Source organism: Epinephelus fuscoguttatus, linkage group LG19, assembly GCF_011397635.1.
Source record: "Epinephelus fuscoguttatus linkage group LG19, E.fuscoguttatus.final_Chr_v1".
NCBI classification, from domain to species: domain Eukaryota; kingdom Metazoa; phylum Chordata; class Actinopteri; order Perciformes; family Serranidae; genus Epinephelus; species Epinephelus fuscoguttatus.
The window spans coordinates 24511498-24527169 of record NC_064770.1 but is presented as its reverse complement, the minus strand read 5'-3'; the positions used below and the strand labels follow the sequence as shown (position 1 = coordinate 24527169).

At 44.6% G+C, this 15672-nt stretch overlaps 1 protein-coding gene across 1 annotated transcript in view; it reads left to right on the top strand.

Moving 5' to 3' along the window:
* The window catches only part of sdr42e2 (short chain dehydrogenase/reductase family 42E, member 2), a 47253-nt gene extending 33470 nt beyond the window's left edge, over window positions 1–13783 (top strand). The window contains exons 8-12 of the mRNA XM_049562237.1: window positions 7907–8044; window positions 8333–8398; window positions 10354–10417; window positions 10519–10592; window positions 13127–13783. Of these exons, the coding sequence (XP_049418194.1) occupies window positions 7907–8044; window positions 8333–8398; window positions 10354–10417; window positions 10519–10592; window positions 13127–13372 (588 nt within the window). The 3' untranslated portion in view covers window positions 13373–13783. The remainder of the gene's footprint in view (window positions 1–7906; window positions 8045–8332; window positions 8399–10353; window positions 10418–10518; window positions 10593–13126) is intronic.
* The last annotated feature ends 1889 nt before the right edge of the window (window positions 13784–15672 follow it).

Here is a 15672-nt window from a genome sequence, read left to right as displayed (position 1 = left end):
CTGACAGCAGCAGGCAGGAAGGACCTGCAATAGCGTTCCTCCACACACTTTGGGTGAATCAGTCTATCGCTGAAGGAGCTCTCCAGAGCTTTTATCTCCTCCTGCAGAGGATGGGAGTCATTAGTAGGGTTGGGTATCGTTTGAATTTTAGCAATTCTGATTCCGATTCTGCTTTCCGATTCCGGTTCCTAATGATTCTCGATTCCGATTCTTTGAGGGGCGGGGTCAAAAAATGTCAAATGCTTATTTCACACAATTTTTTATTTTTTATTTTTAATACACCTTTCCACAAATTGAATCACATTCAGTCAGTCAGTCATTCACATTCTGCAGGGAACTAGCAGGTATAAAAAACAGAATAGAAACAGTTCAAGAAAATAAGCATATCTCAAGCCTTCTCAGGCAGTATATGAGAATGTCCAGCAGATTGTGTTTCCCGCATTAAAGAAAACTTATTCACCCAGTGTACAGGAGGCCTGCATGGAACAAACAGGTATAAAAACTCCCCACATTAACAGTTTTTGTTCAGAAAAATAAGCATGTCTGCCTTCTCAGACAGTATACATGAACATTCAGCACAGATTGTGTTTCCCGCAGTGGAGTAAACTCATTCACTTGGTGTAGAGGAGGCCTGTACACATAAAAATAAAAAGGCCATGTCTGACAAACGAGAATACATGGTTTGCATGTTCCACCACCAAGCAGCAGGGTCATCAGATGTAACGATGGATGGCATATCCTTGTACATCTGCAACTCCTTCTCAACTCTGTCCTGGATGGATAGTGATGTCATCTTTACAGCATCTTCGTCAGCAAAAAGCTCCTCCAGTGGAGTCATCCTTACAGTTTTGCAGGGAGGTGGCTGCAAAACAAATAACGAACAAGCTTATCACAAAAAAGTTCAAGCATCCATATATAATGATTAAGATTCAGAATCTATCAAATATAATTTCTGCTATCATATGCTCCTCTTCCTCACTCTCCATTTCTTCCTTGTCGCCCTGGCTCCTCTCACCATCTCCTCCACAATCATGCACTGTTAGCTACAGACAACATTTGGCATTTAGATAAAACACTGTAATGACTGAGGAGAGACAGTGTTTGTGCATGAATGACATTTCACCTGTTCAGTGTCGGTCAACTTTCCAGCCGCTAAGGTGAAGGGAGTTTCACGTTGTGGGACCAGCTTGTTAGCTTGAGCAGTAACGTTAGGCCGTAAACTCTGCGACTGCGAGCTTTCATCTACAAAAACACATTTGACGCGGTTGCTTATTAAATTTAGAAACTAAACAAGCGTTATTTAAATCTTCAATAAAAGTTCACTGAACTTACCCGACTGCAAGGGCTCCCATGAGGAGGTGCTGGCTGTTGGCTGAGCCGGGCTGACGAAGGAGGATGAGGCTTGTGAGGAGGAGGGAGGCCGGCGCAACATGTCAAACACAGTACATTCTTTGATTTGTATACCGTGCTGCTGGCGAAGATGTTTTGACATATTCATGGTGCATCCTCCTTTGCACGAAATACGTTTGTCACAAGTGTTGCACTGTGCCGAACAGTCATCCGTTTTGACAAAATGAAGCCACACTTTAGAGTGCCTGCTGCGCTCCATGATGGCGAACAACTTACGTTATACAGGTTCGTATCGTGTTTTCATCAAAGAAAATAACCGCGTGCAGTCCAAACAGAACGGCGTGCCGCGACAAGCTGGGGGTAGACGCAGCTGCGCATGCGTTTTTAAAGATATTTTTTGGGGGGCAGTTTTGCCTTTAATTGATAGGAAAGTCTAGTGTGAAGGGGGAGAGAGAGAGGGAATGACATGCAGCAAAGGGCCACAGGCTGGAGTCGAACCTGGGCCGCTGCAGCAACAGCCTTATACATGGGGCGCCTGCTCTATCCACTAAGCCACCGGCGCCCCGTGCATGCATTTTTAACAGAAACGAGTGTGTGTGGCGAGGGACAATTTTTAGGAATCAAAAAGCAGAACCGAAATTAAAATTTCTTAATGATTCAGGTGGAACCGAAAATTCGGAACCAGTTCTAATTTGGAACCGGTTCTTGGGACCCAACCCTAGTCATTAGTCCTCAGAGATGACAGCTTGGCTGTCATCCTCCTTTCTCCCACCACCTGCACAGAGTCCAGAGAGCATCCCAGGACAGAGCTGGCTTTCTTGATCAGCTTGTCCAGTCTCTTCCTATCTGCAGCCGAGATGCTGCTGCCCCAGCAGACCACTCCGTAAAAGATAGCTGATGCCACCACAGTGTCAAAGAAGGTCTTCAGAAGCACCCCCTGCACTCCAAAAGACCTGAGCCGCCTCAGCAGGTAGAGTCTGCTTTGGCCCTTCCTGTACAGTGCTGTTATGTGATTAGTCCAGTCCAGTTTATTGTTAAGATGAACACCCAGGTACTTATAAGATGTCACCATCTCAATGTCCTTTCCCTGGATGTTCACTGGTGTTGGGGGGAGGAGTTTGCGCCTGCGGAAATCCACCACCAGCTCTTTGGTTTTACCTGCGTTGATCTGAAGGTGGTTCCTCAGGCACCAGTCCACAAAGTCCTGGTTCAGTTCTCTGTACTCCCTGTCATCCCATCTGTGATGAGGCCGATGATGGCAGAGTCATCAGAGAACTTCTGCAGATGACAGGTGGGGGTGTCGTGTGTAAAGTCTGCAGTGTAGAGGGTGAAGAGGAACGGTGCCAGCACGCAAGTCCGGTGCAAGTCCGATACACGATCCTGGGTCCTGACATACTGCAGCCGGTCCATGAGGTAGTCTAGGAGCCAGGATGTGAGGTGATTAGCCACTCCTATGTGCTCCAGTTTGTCCCTCAGAAGTGCAGGCTGTATGGTGTTGAAAGCGCTGGAGAAATCAAAGAACATGATTCTCACAGAGCTTCCAGGCTTCTCCAGGTGAGAAAGAGCTCTATGCAGGAGGAAGATGACGGCCTCGTCCACCCCAATGCCAGGCTGGTAGGCAAACTGCAGCTGGTCCATTAAAGGGCCTACTGCAGGGCGGAGACGAGACAGGACCAGGTGCTCCAGAGTCTTCATGAGGTGCGATGTTAATGCCACCGGTCTGAAGCTGCTGAAGTCCTTGGGGTGCAGAGTCTTGGGCACAGGTACCACGCAGGATGTCTTCCACAGCTGTGGTACTCTCCCCAGCCTCAGGTTCAGGTTGAAGATGGCTTCAAATATCCCGCACAGTTGGTCTGAGCAGGACTTCAGGAGCCTGGAGCTGATGCCGTCTGGACCCGCATCCTTCCTCGTCTTTATCCTCCTCAGCTGATCTCTCACCTGACAGGTAGTGAAGGACAAGCTGGAGCAGGGGGGCTGTGTGCTGGGGGGTGGGGGTGATGAGGCGGGGGGTGGGTTTGGGTGGTGAGATGTCCAGGGGAACGGGGGTGGGGGAGGTGTTGAAGCAGCATGCCAGGAGTGTAGGTGGGGGGGAAGATGAAGGTGAGAATGAGGGGGGTTGCAGCCGTGATGTCTGGGCCAGGGAAGGGGCAGACTGATCATTGATTCAGATCATTCGCCCACTTCTGGTCGCCTCTGGCCTGGGAGTCTGGCTGTTTGTGTCCTGAGATGGTTTTCAGACCTCTCCAGACTCCGCTGACGTCGTTCTGCTGCAGCTGTACCTCCATCTTCTTTTTATATTCTTCCTTTCCCCGCCTGATGTTTCTCCGTAGCTCCTTCTGCACAGCCTTCAGCTCCTCCTTGTTTCCAGATATAAAAGCTCTCAGCTTCTCCTTCAGGAAAGCTTTTATACCTGGAGTAATCCAGGGTTTGGTGTTGGAGAAGCAGTGTACAGTCCTGGTGGGTACGGTGCTTTCCAAACAGAAGTTAATATAATCCGTAATGCATGATGTCATACTGTCAATGTCCGCCCCATGGGAATCACTGAGTACCTCCCACACAGTGGCCTCGAAGCAGTCTTTCAGGGCCTCCTCGGCCTCCTCAGACCACCTCTTCACAGTGCGGGAGGTTGCTGGTTCTCTCTGCACCAGAGGTCTATAGACAGGCAGAAGATGAACCAGGTTGTGATCAGCTTTTCCCAGGGGGGGGCAGGGGGGATGAGTAGTATGCCTCCTTGATGTTGGCATAAAATAAATCCAGTGTTTTATTGTCTCTAGTGTGGCAGGAAACATACTGGGTGAAGGTGGGCAGGGTGGTGGATGGACAGGTGTGGTTGAAGTCCCCAGAGATCAGAAGGAGGGCCTGAGGGTGCTGTGTCTGCAGCCTACTTGTAACAGAGTGGAGAATGTCACAAGCAGACTCAGCCTTTGCAGACAGGGGGACATACACTGCTACCATAATGACATGAGAAAACTCCCTGGGTAGATAATATGGTCTCATGCCAACAGCCAGCAGCTCAATGTCCCTGCAGTAATGCTGTTCCTTGATAGTGATGTCCCCAGAGTTACACCATCTATCATTCACAAACACAGCCAGCCCCCCTCCTTTCCTCTTACTGCTGTCCGCTCGTGTCTGATGAGCTGGAATCCGTCCAGCGCGGCGATCGTGTCCGGTACTTCCGCGTTCAGCCATAGGCCCGTTTCCACCACAGGAACTTCAGGGCAATTTTACTGGGCCGGGACCGTTGGTGCGTGTCTCCACTGCAGGAACCACCCCCGAAGGACAGAGTTCTGTAACTTTTACAGGGGCTAAACAAGTCCCTCCCTGCGTTCCAATACCCATACTACCATACTATTTAGTATGCCAGAAAAAGAATTAGTGTGTCCCAATACATAGTATGTCAGATGCAGTATGCCAAAAGCACCAGGATGTTCTACTACATCCGGTCATATTTCGCAGTATGCATGTCAGCATGCTTCTTTAGCCATTAGGCCCGTTTCCACCGCAGGAACTTCGCGGTAATTTTACGGGGCCAGGGCCGTTGGTGCGTGTCTCCACCACAGGAACCACCCCCGAAGGACAGTGTTCCGGAACTTTTACGGGGGCTAAACAAGTCTCTGCCTCGGGGTAGGTACTCAGAACGGCCCCGAAAGACTCCTGGCTGGGGCTTGGGGATTACTTGGTGCTGATTGGATATACTCAAGGAGGGATGTGATGTCAACAGAAAGCAACAAAATAGCCGGCATTTTTAAAACTCAGCAGACAAGGATTAGCTCGTTCATATAGCTTCCTCCGCCATGTAAAAAAACTCACTAAATGGCCCGTGAAAAAAATATTCTTTCCAGCGGATACCTTAGTTACAACATGATTGAGCTAGCAAAGCAGTTTTGTGTTGATATGCGTGGTATTTATTCAGTTTTGGGAAATCACGAAATCACGGGTTCAACTATGACTACAATATAGAAGATTCTACCAGTATAGGCAGTGTTGTAAGTGTGGTATAAATAATGAATGAATATGACTAAATATGAATACACTATGGGCCAGGTATGAGCAGTATAGACTAGTAAATATATAAATAGTAAAAGTCAAATACATATTAAGTAATGTAGTAAGAATGTGCAAGTATGTTACACTACAAATAAAAGTAATGTGAATGTAAGGCTGCTTCACGTGCAGACAGAATATAGTGCCAGCAGCTGCATAGCTGTAAATATATTTAACATCAAACATCTGCCAGCAACAGAGAGCTATGTGTGAAGGGGGTTAATATGCCTACTGGTGACTAGTTCAATAGACAGGTCACTAATAATAGGCTTGGAACTGTTTACGTGAACACGTCAGTTTATTAAAAACAACAACATACATTACGACATAACAGCAACAGAGCTCTCCAGCACCTCCGACGGTGTGCACAACTCTGGCGAGCTTGACGAGAGGAGATTTGCTGCATCTCCGAAGTACAACAACACAAAATATTCAAATGTGGCGCTACGGACGGCAGCGGAAGTGAGCAAGAGGGTCGGAGTTCAGGGAGCGATGTGATGGTGGATGTAGTGTGTTCCAGTAGTATGCATACTGCATGCATACTGCATACTACACTACATACTTTTTAAGGGCAGCTGCAGTACATACTAAAAGTATATAGTAGAAGTATGCGATTTGGAACGCAGGGCTCGCCTCGGAGTAGGTACTCAGAACGGCCCCTAGAGACTCCTGGCTGGGGCTTGGAGATTACTTGGTGCTGATTGGATATACTCAAGACGGAATGTGACGTCAACAGAAAGCAGCAAAATAGCCGGCATTTTTAAAACTCAGCAGACGAGGGTTAGCTCGTTCTCCACCGCCATGTAAACAAACTCAATAACCGGTCCGTGAAAAAAATATCTTTTCCAGTGGATATCTTAGTTACAACATGATTGAGCTTGCAAAGCAGTTTTGTGTTGCTATGTGTGGTATTTATTCAGTTTTGGGAAATCACGATGTCTAGAAAGCAAAAAGTCAAAGTGAGAAAGTTAAAAAGAAAAGAGAGAGAAAAGCTCAGCGGTGAGCAGGAGCTGCTGTAACAGGCGTCCGCACTAGAGGCGCCATCTTATCCATTAGTCTGGAGTTAAATTGTGCCAAAAATGCATAGAAATGCTCTGTTTCCAAAATTACAAATTGTGCATAATTTTGATTCCAAATCATGAGCATACAATAATTTATGTTATCTACGAGGGTATTAGTTTCAGTTTGTTACACTACAATATTAAAACAATTAAAATCCCCTGGAGCTAGGTTGATTTTGTTCATTTTTCCCAACTTTTTGTCTTTGTATAGGATCTTTTTAACGGTCCTTTCCCCTCGTGCATGGCATCCTTTGTTTCAGGACAAACTCAGCTACAAGTCTCACTTTTCATTTTGCCAATTAAACAAAATATGAAGCCGCCAAGAGCACAAAATCCTTGGAAAAAGGACACAAGTGCTTAAAAAATTGGTCAAATGTTTAACAGGTCGAGGTTGTAAATTTTTTCATTATTTATACACGCAAATGCGGCAGAAAATGTAAGAAATTAAACTTTAATACAGTCTATGTATGCCTGTAAATCACTGAATCACTGCTTTCTACTGGTTTTCACAACTTATGTATACTGGTAAAGTTACTCTAAATGAAAAATGTTCAAGGTATTCATAGATGAATAAACAGACTTTAGAAGGTTAAAGGGATAGTGCACCCAAAAATGAAAATTCAGCCATTATCTACTCACCTTCATGCCGAGGAAGGCTCAGATGAAGTTTTAGAGTATTGTGGAGATCCCAGGGGAGAGGTTGTAGCAACACAACTCCACCTAATGGAGGCTTACGGTGCCCCAGATTAAAACGTCCAAGAACACATAATTGAAACCACAAAATATCTCCATACTGCTCGTCCGTAGTGATCCAAGTGTCCTGAAGCCCTGACATAAAAAGTTGGGGTCGGGGCTTCAGGACACAGCCTGCATTAGGTGGAGTTGTGCTGCTACCCACTCTCCCCTGGGATGTGAGGACTCTAAAACTTCACCAGAGCCTCCCTCGGCATATGGGTGAGTAGATAATGGCTGAATTTTCATTTTTGGGTGCACTATCGCTTTAAGACAGATCACACTTTTATTCTTAGTTACCTCTTATTTTTGCTTAGTCATGTGATGCTTGCAAAGACGTTCTCAATGTACTGTTTGGAGCCAGTACCCAATGCCTACCTCTGTTTACACATTTCCCGCAGTTTCCTGTTTTCTATTCATTACCTCCTCCTGTCATATCAGGTACCTGCTATTCCCCACCTGTCATGTAGTTTTCTTCAGCCAGCATTCCCATTCCCTCATTAGCTCCCCTGCATCTTTTCCCCGTCTCTTGCCAGCATGTTTCGCCTGCTTGCCTCTTGCCTGTTGCCAAACTCTGCTGTGAACTTACCAAGGAAAGCAATGAAGGCTTTCACCCACCACAGTCTTGCACGCCAGAGGTTTTCAAGCCACTATTTCGAGAAGTAAATCAAACCGTTCACTCATCGTCCCTCATCTTTCTCTGTCTCTTTCTCACTCAGATGAACGTGGAGCGTCGGTTGTTCAGTTTCAGGTTTGGTGACCCGGAGGCCAGGATGAACTGGGTGCATGTAGACAACCTGGTACTGGCCCACACGCTGGCGGCCGAGGCGCTGACACCGCAGAGGAACTGTGTCGCTGTGAGTGTGATCAAACTAATCCAAGCAGGATAAGAAAATCAGACTTGGAGATTATTTTTAAACGTTATGTCTTTAGTATCAGTAACTTATTTATGACTTGCATATTGGAGACGATTAGTCCGTCTTGTCCTGCTATAGTCAGTTTTTCTGTTCTGCACATCACAAACTAAGACCAGAAGTAGGCAACATTTGTTTACGTGTGTGTTAACGATAACCACTGGCTGCTGTTATCTGTATATTTGAGTAAGACGATGTTCAGTGTCCCCATTGTTTCCTTCGCTTTTGCAGAGTGGACAAGCCTATTTCATTAACGACGGAGTTTCAGTCAATCTGTTTGAGTGGTTGACACCACTGGTGAGTGAAATGATAACACTGGTGACATTCAAAAACTTTCTTATTGTCAGTAAATCTCATGAAAACCAACATCAATCGATCCTAAGTATTGACTGTGAAGCCAAAGCTTGATATGTCTCATTGTTGGGGTAAATTTCTGGTCGTCCAAAAATGATTAATATCATATAAATCAGCCGCACTGTTGTACTGGGTGACAAATTCCTTCACAATAATGCATGTAGGCACTGTAGTTGTAGTTTTGAATCCCACAAACTGCTGCTGTAAAAACTCCAAATGTGTGTTAATCCGCAGCTGAAAGTAGTCCCCAACAAATGCGCAATTTACTCCTGTTTTAGTAACTCATACTAAAAGCTACAGTGCCCAGCTGTTTTAGACATTTACTTTGTAAAAAATGAAACTGTATATATCCGTGACCTGTTTTTAAAAATGTACATCTTCAGGATGAATGGGCTTGAGGCCGAGTGCCACCACCAGAGTAGGAACATTAGAAAATTGTTTGGCATTTTAATGGGATTTGTTGACAATAACAGATATCTAGAATAACTCCTGTCTTACCCTTTAAACTGTCAAGGATGTTTACAGTTTAATTGAAAAGCATTTTGACCAAATTTAAAGGGATAGTTTGGATCTTTACCATTAAGCAATGTACTCCTGCAGATGGGGTCAGCAACAAAATGTATTATAGCCACCTAATAGCAGTTTAATCAGTGTATCAGTGTACGTTATATTCACCGCAGCTCTTTTCAACAGGGAAGCCGTTAACGACTTAAGTTACCAATCTATGCGCATCAAAGCCACCAGACTCCATTAACAAAAACAGTAATTTTAGCTCGCTGAACATGGGAGTTGCTGGTGTACTGCTGCCCCGCTCAATTAGGGTGCTGTCACACCTGCCCTGTTTGGTTCAGTTCAGTCAAACTCATTTGCTTGCCCCCTAAGTGCAGCTTGTTTGGGCAGGTGTGAACACAGCAATCACACCAAAACAACTGGACAGAGACCTTCTTCAAGAGGTGGTCTCGGTCCAGTTACAAACGAACTCTAAACATGAGCACGTTACAGTCCTGGAGGATTATTAATGTGCACCTCCTCCTGTACTGCCTTAATATGCACATTCAGCACATTCAATGTATCAAAACATTGTTTTCTAGTTGGAGCCGCACCTCGTTTTCAAACTGTATGGTTTGACTAAGATGAACAATGACAGCAATATAGTCCACGATGAGCAGCGCTAAAATCAACCTGCGTACTTGTCCCTCCATTGTGACATTAGAAAGTGTCACATTTATCTTGCAAGTGTACTCTTCTTCAACGTTTTGTTTACTTCCTGGATTTTTCCCACATGGAAATTCTGACCAATCAAGAGCAGCTTTCTCGCACAAGGCATTTTATCTGGTCCGCTTGTAAATGCTGCGGTGAGAACACGAACCAACTCTAGGCAATTATGCACCTTTGTCACAAAATTTGTCCCTGATTCAGACCAAAACAAGCGAACTCCAGGTCTGAAAGCACCCTTAGGTAGTTTGTGTTATTGTGTGACTTCGGTGAATCCAAACCAACCCCTTTAAATTCCAAAGTCACACAGTAACAGAAACAAACTAACTGACTGAAGCGGCAAAAGGCCAGCAGGTCCGGTGTTTAGTGATTTTAAATTATTGCTTTTTTCAATGGAGTCTGGCCTTGAAGAGGGCGATTTAACAGCTGTAGTCTCCCACAGTAATCGCTGTCTGACAGCAAGGTAAAGTGGAGAAAATATTCTAATCACAATATACACTTAAACTCATATTAATTTTTTCGGGTGGCTAAATACGTTTTGCTGCTGCCCCCAGTCCACAGCAGTACATTGCTTAGCTTCCATGCATCTGACATCTACTGTATGTAATGCACTGACTATGGATAAATACCATATAACACCCCACTTCAAAAGATTCACACTATCACTATCATTACCATTGCAGTTTGAAAAACTGGGCTACAGCAGGCCACAGATAAACCTGCCGGTTTCCGTCGTCTATTCGGCAGGTAGCTCATCTCTCTTCCTCTTAAATTTGTACACCCATTTGTTTAAACATTCTGCGAGTTGTCACTAACACTACTTCTCTGTATTTTTCTTCTATTTTCAGCCATCCTGGTGGAATATTTGCATGTAGTCCTGAAACCTGTGATAGAAGTGCCCCTCCTCTTTACCAGAAATGAGGTAACTGTCTTTCTGCCTTTTTTTGTTTCTCTTTTATTTCCTCCCAGACTTCAAATTAATTCTGGAGAAACAGCCTTTTCTGCTCTTGAACATGTTTCTAATTACGTTTATTAAATGTCATACAGCAGCTGAACTCTGTATTTGAAACTAAGAATAAAAACTGACTGATTTTACTGCTCACTTTCCTCAAAAAGTTTCTTTAGGTGACCTGAATGAAGTCTGAGATGCATTTTGGGTAATGATGGCATGTGTATATAGTGTTACAGTGCATGCATATGTACCTAATAGAAAGTATGTGTCTCGTGTGTTGGAGCTAGGTTACCTCTTCTCCCATGAGAAGATTCTTGTTTAAGTCTCTCCCATAACAGTGAAGACAGACTTCATTAGGGTTGGTATTTTCCTATCAGCCCCCCCCCCTGCTCTCCCCCTCCCTCGTCAGATGCTATCTCTTGTGCATAAATTATAGACAACCAAAGTGAGCCTTGAATGAATTCCAAAATATTGGCAACTAACGAAATCCCAAAGTCACAGGAAGCGTTTTAATATGATGCGCTGGTCTGTTGCACTTTAACACGGAAGAATTTTAATGTATCAGGAAGAGGGCAGTTAGGCGCTCCTGCCTGGGGAGACCTTTACGATGCATCTTAAGGAGCCTCCGTCACGGCCTGTAAGGTCCTCATGAATGTGTGATGAGGCAGAAACTGAAGCTGAGCCTGTGGGCCTGCACATGGAGCTCATTCTGTCAGACAGCTGCTGGCCCGGGGATCGATGATTGTCCTGTGAATAAAACATAAACTGCTGCGGGTCAGAACAGGAAGTTCGGGATGAAGTCTGCAGGAAGTGACCTCAGTACAGTGGCTGTTGCCATGGTGAGCGGAGTCGGGCAGCCTTGTGGCAAATGATCCTGCCAACTCTCAGGTTAAGCCATCGCGTGACGTGTGGAGGAGTTTTTCCTCTCGTAGGTAAATTCCAGGTCTGCAGGGTGATGCAGCTTCAAATGTCAAACTACAGTTCAGACACTGTGGACAGCTGCGTCTGGTGATATTTAATATTTTTCTGATCAACAAATCTTATTAGCAAGTATTGTCTGTGTCGTCAAAGCCTGGTGTGGCTACTCCTCTGTGCCATAGAGCTCCATCATTGTAGTTTATTTTGATTCGATCACACGTACATTGTCTTTCTGCTGGAAATAATCACCAGAGCTCCAAATGTGTATTAATCCGCAGCTGAAAATAGTCCCCAGCAAATGCACTTTTTACTCCTCTTTGAGTACCATTTGCTAAAAACTACAGTGCCCAGATATTTCGGGAAATTATTTAGCTTATTTCACAAACTATGTGTAACCTGTTATTAAGGATTACTGTCTTCAGAAAGACGATAGGGCTCGAATATGAGAACAACAGACAGGTTATGTCGGTATGTACATACCTAGATACATACTTAAGCAACAGCTCAGGACAGGCGGCGGTATGTTGTGATTATATCACAGGTGAGGGGCGTTGTCCGGCACGTCCCGAAGAGCAGGAGACGCATTCCAGTTTGAATCGTTTTTATTCATAAAGCGTTCTTACAAATAAATATGCCCTCCTGGCTACCTGCACATGCAACGCACTAGCTACTTGTATTTCACCACCTATTGTGCAACTGCTGAAAAACAGTCCAGCATCTGCAGGATGACCTTGAAAACTGCTTGTAGGCTTGCACGTTTTGTTAGGTGGAGGTGTGTCGCTCGCTGTGGCGAGGCTATTCTCCAAGCTCTGTTCGCCAGTGGCTCGTTTTCTTCCAGTTCCTCGAGCTCATTTTTCACATATCTCTGCATACCATCTTTAGGTTCAGCAGATATCCCCCCTGAAATATGCACTGCTCACGCCACTGCATCACTACAACGTCAGCAACATGATAAACCACATGCCATGTCCTGAGTTCAGTCAGCCTTCGGTAGTGAATTACTTTTTAATGCCGATGCGTCTCAAGTGAGGGAAAAGTGAGGACGGTAAAAAGGCGCAGCTACCAGAGGGTGATGAATTTAGTCAGGATGATCGTCAGGTTAGACAGGATGAGCAGGACTCAGCAGTTTGTGGTTGCGGCGTGTTCAACAATGATGATGTACAGGATGATTAATACACAACAATCTGGCGAAGTCATAGAGAGGAGCTGTTCTGTGACAGGCGTGTGCTGATTGACGCAGTTTGACGTCATGAGAGACGAACTGCTGACCTGTGGGAGGATGAAAAGATAGAAAAGAGCTTTTAGGAACTCTTCTTGTCTCATCGATGTCTGTCTGAACTCCTCTATCACTTCACAAGCAGACACCTTATCCCCCCGCAGTAAGAAGATGCAGTAACCGGAGGCATCCATCAGTCACAGGCTATCAGAATGTAAAACCAAGTTTGAGGAGAGGTTAACTGAACCATTAGCCTGACAGTACAACCTTTAACTAGGCCTGGACGTCTCTGCGGCAGCTTTGGGAGTTTCTATGATTTCTGTCTCGATGAAACATTTGCATATTTAACACAAATGTCTGTCCGCTGCAGGTGAGGAACATAGCTGTGAGCCACACCTTCAAGATCAACAAGGCCCGCCGAGAGCTTGGTTTCTGTCCGAAGCCCTACAGCCTGATGGACTCTGTGGACCAGTACATGAAATCCAGACAGCCTCGCTCCAGCGCGTCTCTCCTCGGCCTCTCCTGGACCTCCCAGCTGCCTCAACACCTCCTCCTGCTGTTGCTACTGATTGGCTTCAGCCTGCTGCTAGTGATGCTATCCTCCATTCACAACTGAAAATTTGTATGGAAATCAAATATTTGATGCTGTATTCACACCACATGTGACACCAGATGCAATGAAATATACCTTGAAATAAATCGTCAGAACGTAAGATTATGCAATAATTTACTTCACCTTTTTTTGATGTTGGTATATGTGTGTCTGATTTTGAAATGATGAAACTACCAGGCTGCTGAAAAGTATTAAACCTGAGTGGTGTGAATGTTACTGATTTCTCTGCAATTTGAAGCTTCTATGAGGAAAAAAAAAAATTGTAATATTTTATTTGAAATGTTTAATTCTTGATTGAGTGTATTTAAAGCATGTTTCCAGGTTCTCTGATAAAGCCTTAATGTGATTTACACATCTGTGGAGTTTGATTAGTAATTTTGTACACTTTTAGAAATAAAAGCATTAACAATCAAAGCCTACAATTAGTGTGTTGATTTAAACGTTCCCTCTTTCCTCTGCTTAAATGAAAATAATAAATCCTTCCTTGGTAGGACGAGTCCTTCCTTGGAAGGATCCTACAGAGGCAAGGCAAAACTCCTTCTTAGCATTCAGTGAACACACATTGGAACAGGCTAACGAGTGTCCCCAGGTGTGCGTCATTAACCTCAGCAGACTGAGGGTTTCAGGGTACCGTGATGATTCTGGCACTCTCTAATGTTGTACAATTGTTGGACTCTTAGGGAGAAAATATCTCTGGATTATACTTCAAACAACAAACAGGTAGGCTGAATGAAACTTTTGTGGCACTTGGCGCTCTATCACTGCTGTAAATGTTTAATTTAAAGACTTGTTTTATCTGACTCATGGTATGTTAAAAATCTCATTATTTGGAGCTGGACACATTGGTTTCTGTCAGTTTTTTTTATGCTTGTATGATAAAAATTCCTGGACATATTGATCTAAATCCTGCTGAGCTCCAATGGCGCAGGCTGCACTGAAGAGGCCTCGCCTTCCCTTCCAGCAAATTGTGGGCAAAGGCTTGTGGGTACTTAATACCTGCTGAGGATACACACATGCATCTTTGAAATTTCTCTGAATGAAGGACTCTATCTTTGGTAGAATATGAAGGATCCTTGACATTGGAACAGTCCTTAGGTGGGATTTGATGACATAGCATTCTTGAAATTCGGCCATTTAGGGATCCTTCCTTGACTTTGAGAAACCCCCTTCAGCCCTTCCTGGGCATCACTGGAGCATGCAAAAGGAAAGCCATCAGCAGAGCCTCAGAAGCTGCAGAGAAGGTCTCGAGGTGGCTGTAGATTGTTACAGACAAGCAGTGGACTAATGCTTCTTGGACACAGGCTGGGAATTGATCACTCCTGGTTGGGTTGCCTGGGTGACAGGGTCAGAAGGTGAAAGACCTGAAACCCCCTATGACCCCAGGTACTTCACTGTGTGTCCAAGTGCATCAAGAGATGTATCTATCAACCTGAATAGTGTGTGCTTACAAAATCACTGTGAGTGAGTGAAGTGTGTTGTTGTTGTTGTTGTTGGTTTTTTATTTTCATTTTGCCCTGACACATACCAATTACAAGCTACTCAACACTACTTAAAATGATTGATTTAATGAGAGGTCATTCCATATTCATACAATGAAATAGTATGGGTATCATATGCATTCTCCGGAATCCTTAGAGTCCTGTGAGTATTTCAGTTTCTGAGTTTTGTGTCCCTGATGTGTCTAGATGCCACAGGGCCAAAAGACAAAAATATATTTTAGGCAAAAATTGTGAAAAAATGTGTGTCATTGACTGTTTAAAGGGCCACAGTCACCTCAGTATTTGTCAGAAAGATTCACAATTGGGCTTGGATGACAACCAAGAAGGTCCCCTTTAAAATGACACCAAACACAATATTATAAAACACTGAATAATGTCCTGACCATAAGCCTTAACCAGCGTCTAAAATGCAATTTACTTTCGGGGGTGGTTCACTTCATGAGCTGGTTACTGTGACACAGCTGCCACTCAGGAGTGTCTATCATACCAAAACATCATCTACAGACATTTTCATAAATTATTACTAAATTTTGCCACCTTGAGTGGTGCTGAAATCTGGTCTGGCCCATGAACTCTTTAAGAAACACCCAACGTGTCACATTTGAGGGCCGAGCCGCTGTTGTCATCACAAGCCACAAGATGGCGCACTTGCACTGCCAAAGATTTTCCCCGCGGTATGGAGAGGCAGCAAAGTGAGCCATACAGGAGCACGTGCGTGGTGTGTTCACGTAACAAAGTAGACGTGCATCTGCCAACTCGGTGCGTACATGTATTAGAGGTCTTTTGAGCAAAATCAAAGGTTAT